The sequence below is a fragment of the Ascidiella aspersa genome, chromosome 5 (genome assembly GCF_963924565.1).
Source record: "Ascidiella aspersa chromosome 5, kaAscAspe10.2, whole genome shotgun sequence".
Classification (NCBI taxonomy): domain Eukaryota; kingdom Metazoa; phylum Chordata; class Ascidiacea; order Phlebobranchia; family Ascidiidae; genus Ascidiella; species Ascidiella aspersa.
In genome coordinates, this window is record NC_139451.1 from 18,886,878 (window position 1) to 18,911,788 (window position 24,911).

Consider the following 24,911-nt stretch of genomic DNA (forward strand, 5'->3'; position numbering starts at 1 on the left):
TAGAAGTGAAGGCAGAAAATTTTCGGCCCATATCTGTTTTTGCCTGCAGAAACAAGTAAAGGAAAAGTTTTGGGATGTGTATATGTCCATCAAAAGTTCGTTTGCATCTGTAAGTCATGGGTGAAGGCAAGAATTTTTTCAAGAGAAAGTACACAATAATATAAACCGTAAAACGAATAAACCAAAGTGTAATATAAATTATTACAAAAATTAAATTGGTAAATAACTCTATTTATAATAACCCGATTATTGAACCACCCAAGAAAATAAAGCCCTGAAAAATACCCTCTGAAAAAATGTACTACAACCGCAACCCCGTCTAGTTTTATATTGGTGCTCTAAATTTACACTATTAGTTTTGTGTCAAAATAAATGACAATCTATGAAATTTTTAAGATGACCCGATATCGTATTGTAAATACAATTGCTCTTTTCCTCATGGAGATTGTAATATAGAGACACGACTTAGGCTTTCACCAAAACCGTTCCAGAAATGTTTGCATTATTTACATTCTATTGTTTTCTTGCCAAGCTTTATCAAAATAGAATACAGCTTCGTTGTGGCACAAAGCTCTGACGACGTACAGTACAACTTGGTAACTTATCACAGCACACCTAAAAAAGGCATTCGCGCTTTTACAGCATGGTGCCTTACTAAAAATGTCCGACAGCTTTACAAAAATGTCACCCTGCTATGCAGCAAAAGTATGTGTCAAAATTACAAGCAACAAAGGCATTCTAAATTAAATTTTAAAGCAACGATCCAAGTGTTTCGGTTGTATCAACGACGAGTAGTAAAAACACAGTTCGTTCCAAACGAAAACCTTTCCGACCAGAGTAGATTGTTTGGTGGAGCTTTTTATTGGGATCCAATGCGCGATGATCTCGTCTGGCCGTCAAGCTCCGGAATAAACAGTCGACAATCCTTGTTCTTTATTTGCAATCGTTTGCTCTTATAAAGATTGGTGGTCGCAAACCTAAAACGTAAATGTTATGTTTCTGAAAAGACTGGCCAAGGAAAGTTTACCAATGTGTGATACGAATCATGTGAAAAAAATTATTTTTTTTCAATATCAATTTCAATGGTGAAAATAACGGACCAAATAGACGTAAAAAGCGACATGCTTTTTTGTTCAAACGTTTCGGCAAATGCTTATGCCATCATCAGTGATATAAAGGCCACATCATTTACACCCGTTTACATACACTTTAGTCGCATAAAGGAATGATAAAGTGTATATAAACGACTAAAGTGTATATAAACGGTGTAACTGATGTGGCCTTCATATCACTGATGATGGCATGAGCATTTGCCGAAACGTTTGAACAATAAAGCATGTCGCTTTTTACGTCTATTTTGTCCGTTATTTTCACCATTACACTTATGAACAGGTACGTATATAGTGTTCCAATATCAATCTTATAAGAGAGATTTGACAACTATTTGCTATCCATTTGTACCAATTGTTTAATAAAAAAGTATCCAACTTAAGCAGCATACGGGCTGTCGGCGGACTAAAAGTGAATGTGGCCTTTGCAATACTAAACCTTGTAATTCCGGTGACTGGTTCTTCTACCATGGCGCTTTCCTCTTTGCTTGTCAGGTGATATGCCGGAGATCCCTAAGTAAAGCGATAAGTCGATATCTGAACTGTATTAAACATCATATTTATATCCATGAGGTGTCGCTAATGCCTAAAAATAGCTTTTTGTGGTGAAAAAGTTTTCTGTCCTGTCTACTAAAGAACAATACAGTTTACCAGTTTGATATGGCCTAATTTTGTTTCGCTAAGGTGAATATTCGGATGGTGTAACTTACCCAAATTTAAAAATATAAATGCATTTGCTTAGCCCGACAGATTAATGAGGCACAACCTACGTCCACCAAAATGTTGTTCTGCTTTCGGCTCGAATTGCTGCCTCTGATGGTAAAGGCTGTTTTCGTTGAGAAATATCGACCGCACGACATCGTCACGCATTTGCCGGTGGCCGAACAGACAATGCTTGTCATCTACATAAATACGCGAATTGTAGTAATTGGTGTAATCCAATAAACGAGAAAACACCGCGAAATGTTAAACTTTGTAAGCAAGACCCTTCAAAGAAACTTTCGATTAGTCGTTCAAGCATTGGCCCAATCATTGAAATATTGCTATGCGGTATACATCAGTGGCGTAACCAGCCGAAAATTTTTGAGGGGTGGGGGCAAAAAGTTTGAACTTTTTTGTTTAGCTTTCGTCATTGTATTAACTGCTGTAACGAACACAGATAACAATGTTAGCAAACCGTTTCAAAAAGCAACTGACTAGGTGGGTGTTAACGCAATATTAATAAACCATTCAAAGATCAAAAACTGTCTAAAATTAATAAAACTACATTAATGTATAGCAAACGTAATACTAACTACAACGTTTGTGACGTAACATTGCATGACAATTGAAGGTGTGACATGCCTGTGATCGACTGCTGTGGTACTGCTCATATAAATGATAAAACATGAAATTATTAAGAGTAAAATATTTATAATTTTTTTTTTTTTGGGGGGGGGGGGGAGGAGGGGGGTGCATGGCCTCTCAGGCCCGCCCTGAATACGCCTATGGTATACGTACATTTCACCCAACATTAGTAACGTACAATTGTTTTGCCAATTAGAGTCCAGTGCCCACTGTCTCTAAGCAACCAAATCATTTTTTACTACATCTTCTGCAATATTTCCGTAAATTAATGTTTTCTGAAATAAAAAAGCACACAAACACACAAAAATCATTATGAGTGGTGGCATTTACGTAGCTGTTCAGAACCATTCTACGTCATAGCGCCTTGTTTGTTGCAGATTTTCAGTTGAGCAATCGATTTTAAATAGTTTTCGGTGATAAAATCATTCGAATTTAATCCAGGAAAAGCTGACTTGTTCGTTGTTGAAGAGATACCCTTGGGCTCTGTTCGACAATGATCAGGGATTGTTGGGCGGTAAGAGATCAATATAAAGTAGGTTTCAAATGCAGGGTTTGAATGGGGGGTGCAATTTTACGTAGCGTGTGGCTGTGCTCTGTCAGACAAATGTTTCCAAAATCATTGCCTAAATGTTTGGCCCCCAGCATGAGATCAATTTTTTTTAAATCAGCCTTTTTTTTTTTTTTTTTTTTTGGTTTTGTTCACCCCTGTATCTATCTCCAGATTTCATTCACCATTGTCTCATGATATGATAAAACTATCTCGTCTATATATAATGAAACAGGTTGAACATCCGGAATATCCGCCCTGCTCGCAAGCTATCATATATTTCTGACGGTTCACCTTAATTCACCCCATTTGGTTGGTTCACCCCTGCAAAAATTTTATCGACCCTGGGGTGAACCATTTATCTGATTAAGAAACACTGATCTAAATAGAAGATTAGTTTCGTTTTCTTTTAAAACTTTTTAAGTTTAAGCATTACCTAAAAATAAAACGAAACAGGGACCGGAAAGTGCTAAATATATATTCAATTTGTGCCTTCGTAAGCTTCGTTCATGATGTGCGGTTTACGTGAATCTTTTGCTTAAATCTAGATATACAATGTTCAACAAAATCGTCGCAGGACCTGATTTATTTAAATTAATTTATGAAAACAGTTTCCTTGTGGCGTTGTACGACTGTTTTGCTTATATTTTCGCGAAGTAATGGCGACTTGCCAAAAAGCTAAGGCAACACCGTTTTTTACCCGTGCTTTGAGATCCTTTCTCATCAGGCCGTAGAGGATTGGATTCATGCAGCTGTGTCCCCAGGCCAGGCAAGTGCTAAACATGTGGATGTTGTAGTGAACCTCGGATGGCGTGGTTGGCGTTTCTGCGACGTACAAAGGTAGCGACAGTTAACCCATGTGATCGACGCAAGGACTTGAAAAACAATTACGACATATAGGAGGCGTTTCGAAACTATTTATAAATCTCCTAAATAATAGTAAAAATATATTCAACACGTTGTATTCTTATGAATAAGTCGGTTATGTTTTTTTCTTACCATGGAGACCAAAAACTAGAAGCAAAACAAGGGTATCGAAGTAAAACAGAGAGCGTAACGATTCTCATATCAATTTGGTGTGGAAATAAGATCCGGTTTTTATAGCGATGTCGTTAAATGGCCCGATGCTGCGCGACTGAAATGCACCAGCGGCGGCCAATTGGTCTCGGAATTCGACACGAATGCATAGCGTTAAGTGGGTTCATCTCGACCGACCGGTGGCGTTAAAAACAAATGCAATCCGAATCCAATTATATGTCGCTGACCCCGCGCAACAACAGAAGGCGAAACCGCCAAGCAGAAAATTCGATTCTGGTCGGTATCAATTTTTCATCGTCTAATTTTCTCGCGGCGGTCGCGCAAATGTCGTTCGTGTTTTGCTTCTTTCTGTGGCAATGTCGCGGTTCCGGCGCCTGGTGAAGAAAATAGACGCGCTGCCCTTGGTAATCAACTGAGAAAATTACAGTTTGTCGTCTCTTTGGACTTGCCATTTTTATTCAAAGCCTTTTTTGAAACAGTCGTAAAACTTATCCCATAGAAAAAGTATATACGGTATTCGAACATTATACAAGAAAAAAAAACGATTTTGAGTTATTTTATGGACCAATACTTTACAACCGTAATCATCCTAAATGTTTAAAGTGTCGATTTTTTTTTCACACGTTAAATTATGACTCTAGTTATTGTTCTGTAGGAGAATCCAATCTACAGTTTGTGGTTGTCAACGAGCTGTTTTGTTTAGGGTGGTATAGTTGTGTTTTCGTGAGTCAATCGGCATACGGATCAATGTGGTTAATAATTCATAGCGGTGCATTTACATTCATACTTCTGCACAACACTTGCGGTAAAACACGGCTTGTGGTTCCCGAATTTACGGGCTTACCGCGCAACAGGCACAACCGATCCTGACAGTTAAGGATAACCGCATCTAGAGCAAGTTACAAAATTTCCGTGCTGCAAGTCTTACCACACGCCAGTTAATATCTTGGCAATACACAAAGTGGTTATTCAGTGTTGTAAACAAGTCATTTTGAAATGATTTAAGTACCAGTCAAGTCATTCGTAAAATAATTTACATCCTAGTCAAGTATTTTAGAAGTCGAGTCCCAGTCATGCATAATTAGAGAAAGTCAATTTCAAGGCAAGTCATAAAAATAAACTTTAAACTATTAAAACTGGTAAACTCGTCCGATTATGAGTAATAAATCATTTAAAAAATAACATAAACGCAACATATAGCAAGCAAATTGTTTAAGTAAAAAAATAGGATAAACAACCCATTTTTTATAATAAATGCTTATTGAAAACATAAAACCGTGACTTAAGTGAACTTAAGTCAAGTCACTGACTTAAGTCATTACAACACTGTGGTTACTTCTACAGGACGTTTACGTTGACTTTATCATCTATATTACATCCCGCTACCTTTTGTCACTTGCGGCACTACGACAAGGTTTAAAATTTTCGGCGGCACATCTACAATAATTTGCAGCAGAGGGCGAATGGATTGTTTACGGTTAGCACAAAATGACTTAGGTTGTTTCAATTTTTGTTAAGATTAACTCAAGCTATGTTTTACCATTGCAAATCTACAATTTCTCGAGTCCAGAAATATAAAGCTAGAAAAGCACAAAACACAATCACCAAATTTTTGTACTTGAAAATACCAAAAAACAACAGTTCAGTAGTCAACTTACTGTAGAGCAATCAACCATTTCTGACGGTTTAGCCTTGTTCACCCCTTTTGGTTGGTTCACCCCTGCAAAAATTTTATTCACCCTGGGGTGAACCATTCACCAGTTTAAGAAACACTGCCGTAAAGTATTCCATGGTGTTCTGCAAGCGAGTTTTTACAGACCATTTAAACTATGAGATACGGTTTAATAACAATAAAACTATAGTGAGTATACATATATATATATATATATATATATATATATATATATATATAATGAAAGATACACACACATGTGTGTTTTAGAAGTAGGTAATATTATTGTGCTTGGCTTATCCGGTTCATTAGGTAGGCCTGTTGTTAACTCTTGGTAAAAATAAGTTATATTATATGCGTCGTGTTAAGCACAGTTTCTTGCAATTCACTAACTACAACCAAGTTTTTATCTCGGAGCACTAATCCTAATGAAGATATCGATTATCAGTTGACTGGCATCAAGTCCGGTTGTTTTGCAATCAATATAAACTAAAGACCAAACGAACTACTGCAATTAAATGGTCCTAAAATGTATTTTTCTTACAACGCCTTGTTTTATTGTTCAATTTAAATTTTGTTAATCCCTTTATTGCCCCTTTTATTCAAAAGCAAAATTAATGGCATTTTTCGGCATGACGTATAACAATGAGAGAACGATTCGAAATGTTTTTATTTCTACATGTGCTAAAAGAAGGAAAAAATGAAAATTAACAAACAATTTTTTTTGAGGAAAAAATGAAAATTAACAAACAATATTTTTTTGAGGATAAATAAAAATTAACAAACATTTTCAAAAAACAAACAAAAAATAAAATTTGAGAAGTTTTAACTCTTCTAAAATGATACTTGTAAAACAATATAATTCGAAAAAATTATTACAATGCATTGCTAAAGATTTCTCTCACTTAAGCGTTTTATTATTCTAAATATTTCGGATTTTAAACCGATTCACGTTGGTTTGCGTATATTTCTTAGGTGTTAGAAAATCTGTGATGTTTTTAAGGATGAAAATATGTTAATTATTATTTGATTGGAAGTTTTGACAAAAACTCTAGCTATAACCCCTATCGGTGAATACAAAATGTTTAAATAAATTCAGTGGAACGATATTTTGGTATGGCAGAAATTACACAAACTATGTCACAGAAATACATAATTTATTGTCCTACGTTTTTTAAAAACAGCAACGGTCTGCAACGGCGAACGCATAACCGCCTCACGATTAGACAGAGTACAAAGTACCGAAATAAGTAAGTTCTTTAAAAAATAGATGATTTAATGTGACACACATTTTAAATATTTGCAACGATTAATATTTTTAGAATCATTATAAAATACGTTTATCAAGCTGACGTTATAATTGTAGGTAATAGTATAAATAGTTTTGTCAAGGTAAAATGTACGGCAAGGCCGCAGGGTTTGAGATTTTTGGATAAAGACATCGAACGTTTCGAGTCCTGCGATCGTTCAAAATACGATCGAGGTTGGTTTTAAATTTTAAACAAGCACATAAGCGGTTAACGCCAAACGTTTTCTATGCTGTGAAGCCTACCCATTAGCTCGAGCGCCTGCGCCACGTAGACGAAGTTGGAGATCTGGTTTGGCGTCCAGCAAAACACAAACACAGCGATGACGACCAGCACTAGAACGGTGGCTCGGTCCTGCAGCTTGCCGGTTAGCTTACCACGCGTTTTTCGCGTGTTGAGGTACAGCGCGATCCACCCGTAGCAGACGGCGATCACCAACAGCGGCAGCGCAAAACCGATCATGGACCTGCGGGAATTTAAGCGGTTTAGTCGCGGCGCCGCTAAACAGCGGGGTATTGTCGCGGCCGCTCTAGGGGGTAGCGAGGGTACTTTCAGACAGCCCATGATATAGATTTGGAACGCAATATTGTAAGCTACAGCATGACAACAAAACTAAAGCAAACGCTCCGATAAACGAAGCAGAAAACAATGATTTGAAAAAAACGAATATGTTGAGTGTGCGGTTGTATTGGAATTATTTTAATCTTTTAAGTCGTTTGTAAACTTAACGATTAAAGTATGCCTTTTTTGCAAACTAGTGGCCATCGAAATAACCCACACTTCTCGGCGTTCTCATTGTTACGCCCCGCCCCGGCTTGTGCACTGGGGCCTGGCCCCTGACCCACTACAGTTGCCGCAAACCGCGAGAGTTCTCATTAGTTGGCGAAGGTTTCTGGTCAGATATGCTACCTGTCAAAACTTTAATGTGAGACAGACAGCCACCGCCTATTGCAGCGACTGTCGGCTAAGACTGCGCAAAAGACTTCTCTAGAGACAGCCCAAAGCCGCTAAGAAACGACATGTATATAGCCAATACGTAGGAAGAAAAAGAACACGAAAGTTACGTCATATTTGGACAATAAGACTGGCCGGCACTCTAAAAACATGGCTATTGGCTAGGCATTACAGCGGCCATTCTAAGGCCATTTGCAGCGGGAGTCAGACGCCAGCAAAACAAGTGGCTTGTTTTGCAGAACGTGAGGACACCGCCCGCAAGACAGTTATAGATTACGAGATTAAAGGTTACATGTCAAGTTTGAAACGAGGCGAGCGAACGCACAAAAACTTAGGAATTTTGCAATTAAATCGACGAATTGCTTTACCGGCACATTAACACAGAAACATTGCATCATCAAAAATGGTTTTATGTAACTGAAGAAAATGTTTGTCAAACGAAAGCTGAAACGCGTAATCTAAAACTCTATTTATCAATTCGTAATATAACTTAATGAACTCTAAGATTTGGCTTATAGCAATTAATTGAATTAGGTGTTTAATGTGTTAGTGAACACGTAACACTCATTAAGAAACTTTTAAAATAAAAAAAACGCCTACCTCGAAATGGCGTGAAATATAAACCATCCTTTGTGCGAGGGAAGGCTTTCGTCAAACGTCCAAGTACATCGTGTATAACCTTTAGTAGAATCGTCTGAATTAATTTGTTTGTTAATATCATCTAATATAGTGAATTGTTTTTAATTCTTTTTGATCCTTTTGGGAACTAAATCGCTCTCGGCCAGTGATGCAAATCAAACATAACATAACACAACATAATATACAAACCAATTTGATGGTAAACTTTCACCTGTAATGTTGCTGGTGACTAAGCCGCGAAAGACTCCAGGAACAATACTTAGGCACATTGAAAAACTCCAAATAACCACGGACCCGACAAGCGCGTTCAAACGAGTCCTGAAACAAAAAAATAGAATAAATGTATTTTGGTATAACGTTGCATTTTCAGTTATCGGTACGTATTATCTTGCTGCTTAATCCCAGAATTACATATATCGAATAGATAAATTGTGTCAGTCCTATTGCACCGGCAGCATTTTTTTGCGAAAAACTAGCCAAACAGTAAAAACCCATCTGTAAACTTACAATGTGTGAACGCGCAGAGCGGGTAATCCGGGTATAGATGAATTTTAAAGCATTTTTGGGAAGTTATATTTCATCAAGTTTGGGCATCGTTCGTTAACTTCGACCCGAAAGTTGTATTATTGGATCGAAATTCATCGATACATCCCATTTCGGTCACAATATTGACAGCCTGTCGCTTTATAAAGTCGGCTTTTCCTGTTTTATACTTTTTTGGCGGCAATGTTAAAACGCCAATCGAATAAGTCAAACGCCGCGAAATAATATATTCCGTTAATGACAGCAAAATCAGAACAATAGGACAATCATGTAATGTAAAGAGCAGACTGGCATTCCATGTCGAGTGTGACGAATTACCGCAAACGACGCGCCTAAAAGCATTCGAGATTGCAGCTATGGATTTTGTTGATTGGCGTTTTGTTAACAAGGGAAAAAATAATCTTCATTGCATAACGTAAATATAGGTCAAACGTTTTGCGACATTTTTGTCGACGTTTTTGAACTTACCGTTTTAGAAGTAATTGCTTTTATAAACTGATTGCCTTTCTCATATATAACATGTAGCGGAAAGGATAACAGCCATATGAAACACCCGAGACTGTTGTAGGGAATTTTTTAATAAACTGTACAACGCTTTACAACAGCCTTGAAACAGTTTAATGGCGGACAACATGCGGCATTAAAGGTCGTGCAGCAAAATTTGCAGCCTCTTGTGATTTTGAATAGGAAATGTTAACGACTAAATATCAGTTTAAATATCCTATTATCCCCTGGGCGTAATCCATAAAAAGGCTTTGCCTTATTTTCCTTATGTTGGAAAACGGGTTTATTTAAGTTTTGATAGAGACAACGTGCCCAGGCCAAATCCTAAATGTTTTTCTGCAAACTAGGCGGAATCCGCCTACAGTTTAATTTGTTGGATAACACGTGCAATTGTCCACGTTAAAACACCACACAAAAACGTCGTAGAAGTTGGTAACAAAACTTGAGAACAATCCAAATTGCGGGATTTTTATTTAAATACCTTGGTGTGACACCTAAACCCAAACGTTTGTTATGTATTATGCCAATCCCACAACTTTAATAAAAAGTGGTGAGGCGATTTTATATTTTATAATAACGCAAACAGAAATACAACCAACGCCAGTCGCCCATAGATTGCAAATCTTGCTTAAATTGCATGGTTGAACAATCAAGAGAGGGTCTACAACTCCTTTACTTGCGTTGCTTAAAAGGTATTTTGGTATAGAGAAAACTATATTAAACAATTAGTAAAGCAAACCAACTCAAAGGTGCTTAAGAAAGTGAAACGGTATCACTCGTGCGCTGCAAGCCACAAAAAAAATAGCAGAGCGCGACGCTAATTATATCGCATCAAACCATTTCCCTCAAGCAGCGTCGGCGACAATAGGTCGCGCAAACGGACGCCCCGCGTTGACCTAAAGTAAACTAACTGAAGCGACGAATCGCGCCCATTAGCATCGCAACAGCTGTCTGCATCACAACTCCAGCGGCGATGCACACTCTCAGCCCAGCGCAAATTGCTAAGGTGACGATAGGGGTGCGCTAACTGGACATCTTGGCGCGTCATGCCGAAATCAAACTAAGCAACCTGCTTCACGTATGTCAGCACCTCTGACGCGGTATTTACGCAATCCTCAGCAAGTTATTTATGTGTGGTTGAAAGGTTGTCCCGCGTCGAAAGAAACCGACCTCTAACGTGTGAATACACTTAAAATCTAAACACATATTCTTATTTGAAACAAAGCATTATCTACGTTGAGCCACTTCGTCATAACAACCATTTACGTTCAAAATTGGCGTCGTGTTCTCCTAAGGCTTTACAACTTCACGTATCTTGTCCAGTCGCACTTTGTTGGTATTTGAGATTTAAATACGTTATTATCTAATGCAGTTGTCTCCAACCTTTTTAATGCGCGACCCAATTTAAATAAAAGGAAATCAGAATTTACATTGCGACCCCAGTTTGTTTTCAGATTACATAATTCAAGAGAACTGTGGCTACACATGTACATCAAAATAAAATTGCCTTTAGGAAGTTTTAAACAAACATATGAATTTAACAAACGAACGAACATAAAAAATGCTTTGTTTCAAAAATAAATTGCATTTCAGTGCCATGCTTGCGCCTGCAAAGAGCCACTAGTTTGGCAAACGCGACTCAACTTTGCATAAGCATAACCAGATGTAATGCTCTACTTCCAAGCGATTATCATATTTCGTTTTTAATATCACCATTGCACTGGATCTCGCTTCACAAAGCCATGTGGTTGAAAACGGAATGATTAGTTTAATGACAAAAATAGACAGAATCAGGTATGATTGCATCGAAGTCCAAAATAAATATTTGAACAGTTTTGAGTATTTTCTTTAAACGAGTTATACATGCGGTTTCTGTAAATTCTTCCACAACACGGAGGGGCAGCTTCGGCAAAGCTATGACATAAAAATGAATTATTAACCAGTCTTGTTCGTTGGACGGTGTCAGGCTGTCGCCATAGTAGTGTTCAAACTTTTTTTCTGAATTGACCACGTTATAACCAACGTACTGCTGTGTCTAATAATAATCTTGTGTGACCAGAACCCATCTGGTATCACAAACAAGAAAATAAACTCTGGTTTAGTGTTATACGACTTTGTGACTGCATTCAAAGTATTATGCAGTTCTTCAGATAAAATTTAGCTGCCGCTCCATCGGTACAAATTCCAGCACATTTTCAAAAGGATATAGATTTTTCGTTAAAGAACTTACTAAGTTATGAATCTTCACATCCAGTATGCAACTGCAGTGAATGCAAAACAGAAGCTCTTCGGATAATACTTCTTCTTTGTTATATATCGAATAAATACAGAAAATTAAATTGCATACGATGAGAAGCTTTCTCTTGCTTTACAATGTGACAAGAGGCGACATACAAAGAATAAATAGAAACTTTATTGAGTGCAGTAAAAGCTTTCATGGCGCCTTCTTGTGATTCAAGAGATTACAATTTACATACAAAGCACTCAGCTTGTTTATTAACGCTGTCTGGATGTTTTATTAGAAAATAACGTCCTAGTTTAAGTAGACCAAACAGCAAACAGCCAGTGGCTGTGCTGCACCTCATTATCACAAAGATACGTTTTTATTATTATAGTACCATAACCGATTGATTGTGACACAAGGTAGACGAATCTGTTCTGTTAAGTCCGAAACAAATTTACTTTTTATTGATTGAATTCAAAATATAAAGCTTCTTATATACGCAAACCACGTTACCCAAGTTTACTGAAAAAAAACAGCCCTTTGATAACTCATTAAAGAAAGTGACTTTCGCTGCGCTAAATCAAAGAAGTCTAATTTTGTGAAATGTCACGTTACCTGATTTAGCAGCTTTCAAAAGCTAAAACCAGCAATTTTGTGTAGAAGAAAGCTTGTCTCCGCTATTAACCCAGTCACGTTTATCAGTGTGACGCCATTTTAAATAAAGCGAAATACATAAATCGTACTAAAACAGCAGAAAAATGATGAGTTACGGCGACCCCGCAAAAATTTTAGGCGACCCCACTCTGGTTCGCGACCCACAGGTTGGAGACTGATCTAATGTAGGTAGTGATGTGGTCCAAATCGCTTTACAAATACTGGATGTTTTACAATATCCCGGCTGCGCATATATTGTTACCAACGGAAAGTAAATGTTAATTGGTTTAAATATTTTATTTTATTGAATGGTGTTTCCAAACATTGGATAAAATTGTACGTCGATCAACCGAGTACTCTACAAGTGATCACACTCAATACGTTTTTCGACTGGCTACTTATACGTATCGTGATTATTAAAGCTGGAGAGGTTTGTAAAATAAAAGCAATCTAATCGAGAAAACAACAAAAAACTTAGATACGAGCCTGATCAGTGATCATGTAACAGCGAAGACGGACCAATATACGGTCGGGTCCGGTTCTTCTATATGGTGAAATGCAAAATATTACTGGCGAAAACAGCTCGTTTTGTCGCAAACAACTGGCCACGGTTGATTAAAATTGTTATTTATCTTAAAGGGCGAATCTCTGCTGTGTTTAATATCACGGACCTGCTTTTAATGCGCAAGCTGACGAACACCTGCTTAAATCTAAATAGGTTTAATTTTTTGACAAACTGACCTACCAATTAAGGACGTCTTTGCTATCGTAAGCGTTTGAGAGGTTTTTGATTTTCCCTATTTTTTTTCCCTATTGAGGAATTGTTCTGGCAAGAATTGCTCTTTAAATGACCAAATAAATTAAACAAAATCAAGTGCGCAGTATGAGCAAATTAAAATAAACGTGAGAATGCTTTAATATTGTTTTGCACCCGGTTTAAAACTTTTTTGGGTCTTGACTTCAGTTAAAGTGTGTTCAAGGAAAATGCTTAGTGCCAAAACATAACACACCCAACCTCCCTCGTATCCTAACGAAAACACTAGCTTGATCAACCAACCCTAAAATGTTATTAACCGTTGTCATAGATCGGCAAACCGCGAATCCGTTTTGAATTGTGACGTTCATTAAATTTTTTACGAAGTTGGATTATGTCTCTTCTCTTTTGTTCGGGTGCGTATCCCGCTGCGTTTTCGTTTTGTTATATACTCTGTAGCTTCGTCCCTATCAAATTAGCGCTGGTGACCCGTCGAGTTTTTTCAGTTCGACACAACGAAAAAGTATCGCCAAAAACCAATGAACTGAGATTTGTTTAAATTGAAATTTGTGTGCGCCAGTAAGTGCAATTGCAAACAACTTTAAATCATTTAACGTGGAAAAAAAGTGTGTGTTGTTGCAAAATCAGGCGTAATTTGAACAGTATTTGTTGAAATACAGAAAGTATTTTTCCAACAAATGCTGGTTTGACAACACAAACGAAGCGTTAAAAGAAAAATAACCATAATTAAATATTCTTTTTATTTGGCAATTTTACTGAGAGAAGAAGATCTATTTATTTTGAGAATGTACCTTAATCCGCTTTTTAACCACATTTGCGCCTAACGCACTGATATAAGGGGAAATACAGTATGATCAATTTCACATGGCTTTGGGTTTTGAAACTATTGTACACTTCGATTTTATTATAGATGTGTGCAAAGAAACATTAAGCACGTCGTGATTTTGTTAACATGCTGTTAATCGCAATAATAATACCAGGCGTTACATATATTGTTGCACTATACCTGACTCGTCCGCTGACGGCATAAAACACCACGGCCAGCACTCGGTCGGCGGCCATTGCTGCGAGAAAGAATATGCTTGCGTACATATGCACCAATGTGGAAGCACTTGTGACCGTGCATAGGCCGTAGCCGAACACCCACCTGCATTTCAATAAAAAAGAAGGCTATAAGTCAACAGAAAAAGACACATTTATGATGTCTTGTAGGCTAGCGTCACTGCGCAGCAAAAGTAACCCTGTATAACAGGGGTTGTTGGTGGACGGAATGATTGACAATACAATAAATTGAATACAGAAAAAAAAAAACGTAATACATATGTCAGGTAAAATAACTAGGCTTTATACAGATGGTGGAAATATCCGAAATATTCCGTTTATTTTTAGAACATTTATTAAATAATTATTAAAATCTTTTATATAAAACCGGCAATAAATGTCAAGTGCGAATTAAAAGTACATTATTTTTATACTAAATCAATTAAGTTTACTTAACTTTTAGAATAAAAAGCAGCGATTTAATGTACCCCAGTAGCACTTACTCGACATTTTGTTACGACAATGTTACAGCTGAGCCATATAAAGTGATTCATGAATTGGATCGACCTAAACATTAACACGATATATTGAGAGGTTCTATAACTTTTTTGGGCGCGTCCCCCTTGACACAATTTATCAAAACTCGCACCACCTTTCGAATAATATGGTTAAAAGCCACAAAGCCCATGTGCTTTCCCTCTTGTAATGAAGATAGACATCGCTTAGTGAGATTAGGCTCTTAAAATGTGAAATTGTGGAACTATGCCAATTTTTTTGTGTTTTTTATCAGCCGAAAGTTTGTTTGGTAAGTTGGCAAGATTATTTAAGAATAGTTCCCCATTTTCCAGTAACACCATACGTTGGTTATGGGGGAAAAATTTAATAGCTATTTATATAAGCATTCAGCTAACAATGATTTGATGATGCCACTAACAGCTTTGTCGGTTACGGGTAAACTCTGTTAGTATAAGCCTAAACCTATTTTTTCGTGTCCCAGTTTTAGAATTCCTGCTCTAAATGAAAACCAGCAATAGCCACAAAGATCATGTGCTTTCACTGTTACTTCTAATGAAGGTGATCTGCATTACACAAATAGTGTTTATATTTCAATAAAGCATTCCACTAACAATGATACGATGATACAAGAAACAGCATTGTCTCCTACGGGTAAACTGTGCAGTTAGTATAAGCCTAAACTTTTTCTTGTACCCGTACTTCAATTTGAGAACTCCTTCTCGAAATCAATTGTGTGTTATATAACAGTGGCCAGCAACCAACGGGCCGCGGACCGGCACCGGACGAATTTTATCGTCCGTAAGTTCGAGTTCATACCTCAGCTCGCGCAAACCCATTTTTAAAATACGTTTGCTCGCGCGTGTACGGCCCGCGTAAATGTAAGAAAAAGAGAAAGCCTTTGTAAATCGTTAAGAGAGCCAACGGTTGTAAAATTCTATACTGCGTGTTGACATCCTTATTAGCTAAATTACCGATTATTCAGGGCAAGCTCGGTTGTCCAGAAAGGAAGCATCGAGAGAAAAAGGAAATCGGCCATTGCAAGGTTTGTGACGAATATGTCGGTTATGCTGTGCCGCGACACCTGAAAAACACGTAACAACTCTACCAACCGTTACTGTTTAAATACAAAACAATGCAGACACCATATGTAATATAAAAGTTAATATCTTAGTGCAGTGGTTCTCAACCGGGGTGCCCGCGGCACCCTGGGCCACCAATTCTAATGCCCAAGAAGGGTGACAATAGGTATTTGAGAATCTTTAGGAATCTATTTTTTGCTCAACTCTTACAACTTTTTGTGTAAGATTGGAGTGGAATAAATCCATTTACTTCCTACGCTGTGTATAATTGAGGTGTGTTGTTCCAGTTCCGTTTATTGTGACATTTTAGTGATTTACCCACGGAAAAATCTTGTAGGGGTGCCGCAAGCCATAAAACGTTGAGAACCACTGTCTTAGTGGGTGGCAACCATCGCAGACCCACAAATAAATAGCTTTCGAGCAGACGTTGGTCAAAGCTCGTAGAGATACTCTCCTAGTTTGTTACGACGCAACTTACTGCAATATGGTGGGCTACGCGTTGCATCCATTCAAGTAAGCATTTTTTCGGCACTAGATTGGTGTATGCATTTCGAGTTTTATAGTTTTAAAAATCAAATAGAGTTCGGTAATTCTACCCTTGTTCGGTCACAATTTCATCAGCAATAAACCAGAGTGATATCCTAAAAGGGGCTTTGCAATCAAAGCTTTACTTAACATATATCTATTTTATACAAAGACGAATTGCCCTAACTGTTCAGTTTAGTTAAAAGGGTTTACAGGGGTTAAGTATAAGGCTTTGAACCACCCAGAAAGGGATTAGTGACCTAAGATCCACATATTTTCGACTGATTCTACGTTGCTACACTTAGCCTGTGCTAATAAGTGGCACGCGCGATGTTTTCCAGTGCCCTTTACCCATTCCTAACATTTTTTTACGTTAAAGCAGCCATTTTCCTACTCTATCTTAACCGGTCGCTGCAAAATGTACGCGACTTAAGTTATAAAACATTATTAGACTGTATAAAGTGGCGTCTGTGCAGGTACAGGGCTATCTAAAATTAGGGCCAAAACTTGTGTTTGTATTAACTGACTTCTTATAAGGTTTTTAACACAAACAAACCCACTTAAAAACAATTCAGTGAAACGTTGGATACTTTTTCATCATAAAATTATTATTGTCAAATCGCTGTACACCAGCTGTACACCATATTGTGATAAAGGTTTGTTTATCCCTGAAGGTTTATTCAGGTTTTATTGACGTGCTTACCAACATATCAGCCTGTCCATTAGCGTCAATTCCAAAGTGTCAATTATTATATTAATACAACAAATCGATATCGCAGGGCTCCCTTGGCTGAAGGTTTGTGGGGCTATTGTGGAACCTCTAGCTGTAACAGTTGTCCTGCACAAACTCCTGCCTTGGCAATACGCCACAAAATTACCAGTTGTGTCCGCCGGGCAAGAAATACATACATATACAGAGAGTAAAAATAACCCTTTACGTAATTATGTTGCCCGAAATAAAATATCTGGATTTTTGAATAAGTCATTCAATATATTACATTTGTTTGAGATAACCTCACGTTTTCCGCTGTTTCATCAGGTTGTTAAGTCCAATTATTTTTTCAAAAATTTAATGACACTTCTTATTATGTGTATTTCAATACCGTCAATCAAAATATTTTGTGTTTACACAGCTACCGTATGCCAGACATAATTCGATGAACTTTTAGTTCATTTTGCGTGACACGAAATAGAATAAGCGATGCTTTTCCTTCAAAATAAATGTATAACTTTATGTTTAAACTACACGATTTAAAAATAATAATTAAAAATGGTTTCTTACCACACAAAATGAAATGACCCAAACTGGTTGTCCAGATAAGGTAAACTAAAAGTCAAAGTATTAAGAAAAACTAAGTATGGAATTAAGGGAGCCCTATTGAACTAACGTTAAAAAGCCATGTTAGTGTAACACTCGGCAGCGCAACATATCCATACCTTCCACATAGCGAACAACACCAATCCATTGCCGATCAAGCCTACAGTGCACACCAAGGAAAAGACGACCGGCAAAATGATGGTGGTTGTAACGTATTTCGTGATCGGTGTGGACTGGTTGCCAGCAGCAGTCAGCAGATCATCCGACAGAGTGGAATTCATGATTCGAAGATAACAGCAAAACAACTCACCGGTTGTTTACCACAAAACTGTGAGAAAAAAACGAGAAAAACCTTTGAACCTGTTTATTGTCTATCTAGCGCAGGGGTTCTTAAACTGGGGTCCATGGACCCCTCCGGGGTCCGCAAACTACATTTAGGGGGTCCATGAAGACCTAATTAAAATATCAGTGAATATTTATGAAGTAATCAATATTTAAATATTATTGATTACTTCACAGTTTTAAGAAAACAGTTTAAATAGGAATAAAACGGTTTTGCACTGAATGTATTTAGACTCTATTTCACTTTTACATTTTTGGACCGCATTCAGCAAATTTAGTCAATTGATGATGTCATTTCTGAAAATTTCTTAACTATCGTGGTCCACGCGAAGCAAAAAACATTTTAAAGGTCCGCGGTAAAAAAAGTTTAAGAACCCCTAAACTAGCGTAATACATTTCCAAACGCGTTAAAAAACGTTTTATTGACTTCCTTTTTTTCTAAATTAAACTTTGAAAAGATTGCTTTCTTAAACTTAAAAATGTTTTCTCTACTAGAAGCATTTTATTTTATTTCTCTGTTCTAACTCGCGCTGTTCAACTAAACCTAACGCGAACAAATTTTCTACCTTTAATTGCGGTAGTCCTCAAACTTTCTTGCGACGCTTTTGAGAAAAAAAGTTTGGAGGGTTGCGACGGGCCTAGCGATATAATTTTTTTATTTGATTGTTTGTAACTAATTTTTAAATATATGATTGTTCGTACCAGAATATAAAATCAATTGCTGTAGTATTTTCGTAACAATAATATCAAAAAATACAAAGTCAAGAGATTATAATAATTTACATTAGCAAGAATTTCATATCGCAATTGAGTTTATATACAAAATGGAATTATTGTACCACGCTCTTGGAAAATTAAAACGACGCACAGTTTGAGAACCTCTGTCTAAATGAAATACGCAAGAATATTTAGGCGAAATCATTTGTTTAAAGGCGACTGTTTATATACTTATTTGGACAACAAAAACATGTTCTGGTAATGTTTTTAGCACGCCTTGCAACTAAAACTTTTCTGTCTAAGCAATTTTTCTAATGAAGGTCACGATCTAAGTCGCTGAAGCGTCTAGAATCGCAAAAGTATTTCAATCGTCATGTTATAGCAATTTCTTCTCAAAGGTTCAATAAAATATTGCGATGCCAACGACAACTTTAAAACTTCTTGAAAATTGTAAGGGCTCAGCCGTGTCAGTGCTTTTGATCCTATATAACCGATCTAACCGAATGCCTTTTTCTCCGGTAACGCTCGCAAACGAAGCGAAAACGCGCGTCTGATCGGGGCAACGTATGCTGCGCGACATGAAGGCAACCTTACTTGGGGGGCATACGAGGGCAGGCGACGACCCTAAATCAATTTTTAACGCCAAAGATAACATTCCAAAACAAAGATTAGCACCATGGCGTTATTCACATCAAATCTAATGGCCTCACTTTATTGATTCAAGCGGCAGCTGGTATATTTTTTAGAAGAAACTGTAAAAAACTGACAAGCCTTAAAGCTAGGATTTTTTGTTACAACTTATTAAAAGAAGAATTAGTTCAAAGGGGTCATTATCATTATAGGCACCCGGCATCAATGGACAACCCGATTTTTTGAAGTGAAGTCATTGTTTGTTAAACTTTTTTTACTTGGTGCAGACTAACGTTTTTTTTAATTTAACAACAAACTTACCTGAAAATGTGATAACCCAACACAAAAAAATTTGAACATAATTCGCAGTTATATTGTAAGACTATAGGTTTTAGAAAAATACAAGAAAGGTGTTTTTTATTTCCATTGTTGAAATGCCATTTGTGCCTTAATACACTGCTGTGTTTTTGGTTTTATTTGCATTTAAGCGCTAAAAGCGTTGGTTTCGGTTTTATTTTGGAAGCCTCTATCATGCCTTACAAGCAACCACAAAAACATCAGCACTAGGGTAGAAGCAAGGTCGTTAGGGAATTTTGATATCCAGTAATGGCTTTGGCATTTGTCAGTTGTCAAAACTTGGTTAAACATAGCTAACATACCAAAACGCGATTGCCTTGCTCGACGACGCTTACACATGATTTCGTTAAACGAACCCAGTCAATGAAATAAAACGAATTACTTTAGGCCAGATGAGTGATAATTAGGGCGATTATTTTTTGATTTCAAAAAAAAAAAAGTTAAAATTTTGTCAAAATTTACACGTTAGGTCAAAATTGGTCAAAATCGAATGAAAATGCACATAATCGTTTACAAAATTAAAAAAAAACTTTATTAGCATTTTAAAATTGGTCGTTCAGTTTTTTTTTTAATTTATCGTTTAATTTTTGTAAAACAATTAGTTTTGATGTATATTCAAAGTCATTTTAACCGTATTATTTCGTCCTTGAAGCAATATACGTTATAAAAAACGTATGAATAACGACGCCTAGGTTATTTAAATCAATGTATTACTAACAGGTCAAATTTTTTGGTCAAAGTATAATCGCCCTAGTGATAATTAATTTTGCTTTAACTGAAAGGATGGTTGTTCGACTTAAAAAGTGATGACCAGGGCCTTTACAACTTGTTTTCGTCCGTGAACTATGGCCACTTAGAAAACTTTGTTGAACCCGAACTTTAAAAAAAATAAAATAAGTTTAGGGACACTAATATCCAGTTAAACCTACATTTGTTTGCATTATAGATTTGCCTTCACACTTTTGAACACGTTTATTGCTAAACGACATTTAGATATTATGGGTGCTAATTAGGGTTCTTCTTCGGAATGTTTCAATGGCAGGGATTTCCCGCGAATTAACGATCCAGATTCGCGAGAATTTTTTTATAATCCCGGTAATTCGTCAACATAGCAAAACCAAAAAAACTTGTTGTTCTACCAATGAAAAAGCGCCCTGCTGCCCCTGCATGCGCTTTTTTATAATAAAAACAAACACGGATGCAGCCTTTATTACGAGAAGGTCTTGTAAGATTGCAGAAACAATATTACAGAACATAAATGAGCTTAATTAAATGTTTGGAGCTAATATAAAATAATTTTTTACTTCATAATGACGTAATTAGGTATAATTTTTTCGTCGAGATTCCCGGGATTTCCGGGAAATTTCATTTTTCAATCCCGTTTTCCGGGAGTGAAAAAATCCAGGAAAAAGAGGAACCCTAGTGCTAATAGCCGTTTGTTAGTGCTTCAGGGCAACAAAAAAATTGCAAATTGCTAAAACATAAGTTATAGATCAGCGGTTCTTAACCGGGGGGGGGGGGTGCCCCCCTAGGGGGGCGTCAAGCAATTTTTAGGGGGGCGCGAGCTCCAAGTTGATATTTAATTTTTTTTTACAATGATTCTAATGTTTTCGTCACTCCCACAGCGCTGTACAAACTCTGTTTTTGCCAACATTGAAATTGCCAAAAAGAATCTTGTGTTTTCAACTTTTGTTGACTATATACCTTTTAGCCCAAAGTCTCTTCGAGTGCCATTTCATGTTTTCATATCATCAAAGGTTTAACGGGCCTATTCAATTACAGCTTTGTCAACTTATAGATAAACAATCGAACTATTTTTTCTCAATATTTTATGTATGATAACAGGCTAGCAACAGGGAAACTTAAGAATCTATAATGTGTTTGCAATATTGCCGTTGTATTGTGTGCCGTCACATCTTTTGAAACACGATAACGCAATGTTTAATATTTGCGCTCGACATCACAGCCTTTCAACTGTGGAGTAAATGCCCCCACAACACGTTTGTTTATATCAGCTCGGTAAAAATCAATATGTCGAGCACGAGCCATTTGTTGTGTGCCCAATGCGAAAATCCTCCTGATTTACAGGTTAGCGCCAATTCAACCAGGTAAAGCTCAATTTTTTTTGCGCTCCGCGCGACCTACAATAAACTTCACTATTGTCAAGTTATCTCAGTGATGTTTCATTGAAAAATCTGAATCGTTTTATGCAGGGGGGCGCGAGGCATAGGAAAATTACCAAAGGGGGGCGCGGCTGAAAAAAGGTTAAGAAACACTGTTATAGATCATTATTGCATTAGACAAAAAGTATTGCATTAGTTTTTTGTGTAGATTCTGGACATTGAAAAAACAAACAATTCATTAAATGTAGTCTAGACATGATTTTTTGAGTGGCGTCAAGTCTAGACATTTATTCTTACGTTTCGAGGCACTATACATTCTATGTAGGTCAGCGAGCTTAAAAACAAAAACGTCAAACGCTTTCCAGCGAAGAGAATCGCTTACCTAATTGATTTCTTGGCCTAATGGAAAACGCATGTCGACTTAACAGTAATTGCTTTCTTGTAACTGTCGCAGACTGAATTTTTTAACTTCTACTGTGCAAAACAAAAACTGTCTTAGGCAACCCTTATAGATAAAATATTTCCAAGAAATGAAATATTGCCATTGAAGCAAATCGAACCTTTTTTTGTAAAACAATATAATTTTTTATTTTTGTTGTGGTTGCAATCTCTGTCCAAAAACACGAAATTGAGTTAGAAATGTGTTTTGTTAAAACACAGTTTGGCAAACCAATTCACTTTCTGACAGCAAGCAATTGGTGTGTCGCCTTTGTCACCTTTGCCGAGTTTCGCGCACATTCGTGTGGCTTCGCACTCCTTGCAACGGTAGATTGGGAATTGAAACGTAAAAATACGATGTTTCGCGGCCCCCCATAATATTTAAACATAATTTAATCAAGAACAGGCAAAAGAAAGGCAAATGGTATACAATTTAAAATAGTGCGAAAAACTTTTTTGCTGTAAAGTTGGATACGAATTAATCCTAAGAGGGGTATTTCTAAGAGAAATTTCTGCGGTTTAGGTAATAAGGTCACGACCTCTTGCGACTTACTCTTGCTAAATTAACCGATATTTTCAGTGTAGTGCCAAGCTTTGCAAAACAGAGATTTTATATCTGGTCAAAATGTCTGGTAAATTTAACAAGGCCCGTTGATTTATTTCTAGACATGGTGTTAATCGCAGACTCATTTTCGTCCTTTGGGGTAGGCTTATCTTTGTTTGGCCCGTATTTGTTATTTCTTATTCCAAAAAATATTAAAAAAAAATATTTTTAAACCCCCCCCCATTCCATCTTCAAATGTTTCTTATGACCATAGGTAAAATGTGTTTTCTGTATTAAGGTTACATGGCATTTTTTATCTCTAATATACTTAAAGATAGATTTCCGCTTTGTCGGATCACGGATTCCATCAACCATAAATGACGCGATAGTAATAGACATCAGACTTAATTGAGCTCTAATTTCCGTTTAATCCCAAGTTCTATGCCCCACTCATATTCGAGTCCACATGGGCATCGACATGGTTTACTTGGTTCGATACATTTATTTGAGTTTTTACCGCAACTACAGTTGATTACTTTAAGTTACTCGAGTCATGGAAGCATTCTTTGCTCGTTGTGAGATTAGAAACTGAAGTAACGTATTCAAATAGACTGTCTTTTGACAAAAACTCTGACTGGAATGGTTTGCAACAGGCCATCCAAAGCATCACCACCGGCCAGCTAATCGCATTTTCCTCGATAGGAAACAAGATGACTTTTTGATTGCACTCATGGGGTAGGCCATGTTTCCCAAAGCTATAGTTTTGACAGTTTTTATTACTTAAGTATATATTTTTTATCTCTGTAAATGTATCCGTTTAAATTGAAATTTTGCCATTCTTGTCCAAGTACCATAATCGCAATTTCTTCGCGCTTTTGTGAGTGGGCACGAGTGGGTTCAAATACAACACTTTTTTTGAATTGGAGTATTATATGACGTAACTTTGTGACGTGATTCCATAAGATAGATAAGTAATACGCTATCTAACTACCTAAAAGTCTTTGCTAAGAATTGATTAAATTCACTAAATACTAATTTATTTCATATCCTAGTTTAATGCGTCTTGGGTCGCGAGATACTCACAAAACTCAAGTTTAGCTCGCGCTGAAAAAAATCGGAAACCACTGTCTTAATGGAACATTTGAGCGGCACTTGAACGATCTGCAACTAGAATCGATCCAATGACCGACTGACATGTAGACAGCCGCTTCGTCAGTCTGTATTCTCCCATCTGAAGCAGATCTCGCAAATTCTTCACGAGCTTGATTCCAGTCGCATCGTCCGGAGCTGTAGCCCAGTATCTTTTTTGCAGCACGGTCTTTCTACAATATCTTAAGACGACCAAAGGGAATTCAGCCATACGACCGAAATTAGAACAACATTAACGTCGGAATATAACACAGTTCGGAATAACACCAAAATAGGGCTAATACCTAATATAGTCGTACTAACGTCTAAAACGGAATTTAAGTACCAAACCCTCAATAAGACCGAATGCCTATACAACCATTTACCCGACCCCAAACCCCACCCCTAAGTTTATCACTAACTCCCCCAATATTTTAACCCTAAATTAATTTCTAACCTTACACATTTCCCAACACTAACCCCAAACAGGCGCAATCAGCCTAATGCCAAAAATGCGGCGCCCCAACGGCGTCCAAAATAGAAGCCTAAGAAAGTTTAAGACTTAATTGTTCCGGTGAGTTTATGTCTTTTTAAGACGATTTCGGATCTTATTCTGTCACTCATATTACTGCTTATTTGATTGTATTATGTCCTTGGTCTTGATACTATGGCACTGTAGATTATTCTACTTTATATATTGTTGCTTTGTATGTCCTATTGTGTGTTCCCGGCCAAAGTCCGGTAAATTACATCCCTTGTAATACCGGAAAAATACATCCCTTGTTATATTACAAATTACATCCCTTGTAATATTGCATTCCTTGTAATAGGACTTTTACT

At 37.0% G+C, this 24,911-nt stretch overlaps 1 protein-coding gene across 1 annotated transcript; it reads right to left on the bottom strand.

Moving 5' to 3' along the window:
* Positions 1-859: 859 nt before the first annotated feature.
* Positions 860-18,073, bottom strand: LOC146145221 (apelin receptor A-like). Its single transcript, XM_083390510.1, has 10 exons — positions 17,912-18,073; positions 15,842-15,951; positions 14,320-14,460; positions 8,825-8,931; positions 8,575-8,653; positions 7,266-7,486; positions 3,704-3,828; positions 1,880-2,011; positions 1,549-1,622; positions 860-977 (listed from the first exon to the last, which is right to left on the bottom strand). Exons 1-10 carry the CDS (start codon positions 18,071-18,073, stop codon positions 860-862), a joined length of 1,269 nt encoding a protein of 422 aa, XP_083246636.1.
* Positions 18,074-24,911: the final 6,838 nt, after the last annotated feature.

Coding starts and splice junctions, on each gene's coding strand:
- LOC146145221 (XM_083390510.1), bottom strand. CDS start 18,073: ATGAATTCCACTCTGTCGGATGATCTGCTGACTGCTGCTGGCAACCAG. Junction 15,952..17,911: donor TGTTGTTCGCTATGTGGAAG/GTATGGATATGT, acceptor CGTGTTTTTCAG/GTGTCGCGGCACAGCATAAC. Junction 8,654..8,824: donor AGTCACCAGCAACATTACAG/GTGAAAGTTTAC, acceptor ATTCTACTAAAG/GTTATACACGATGTACTTGG.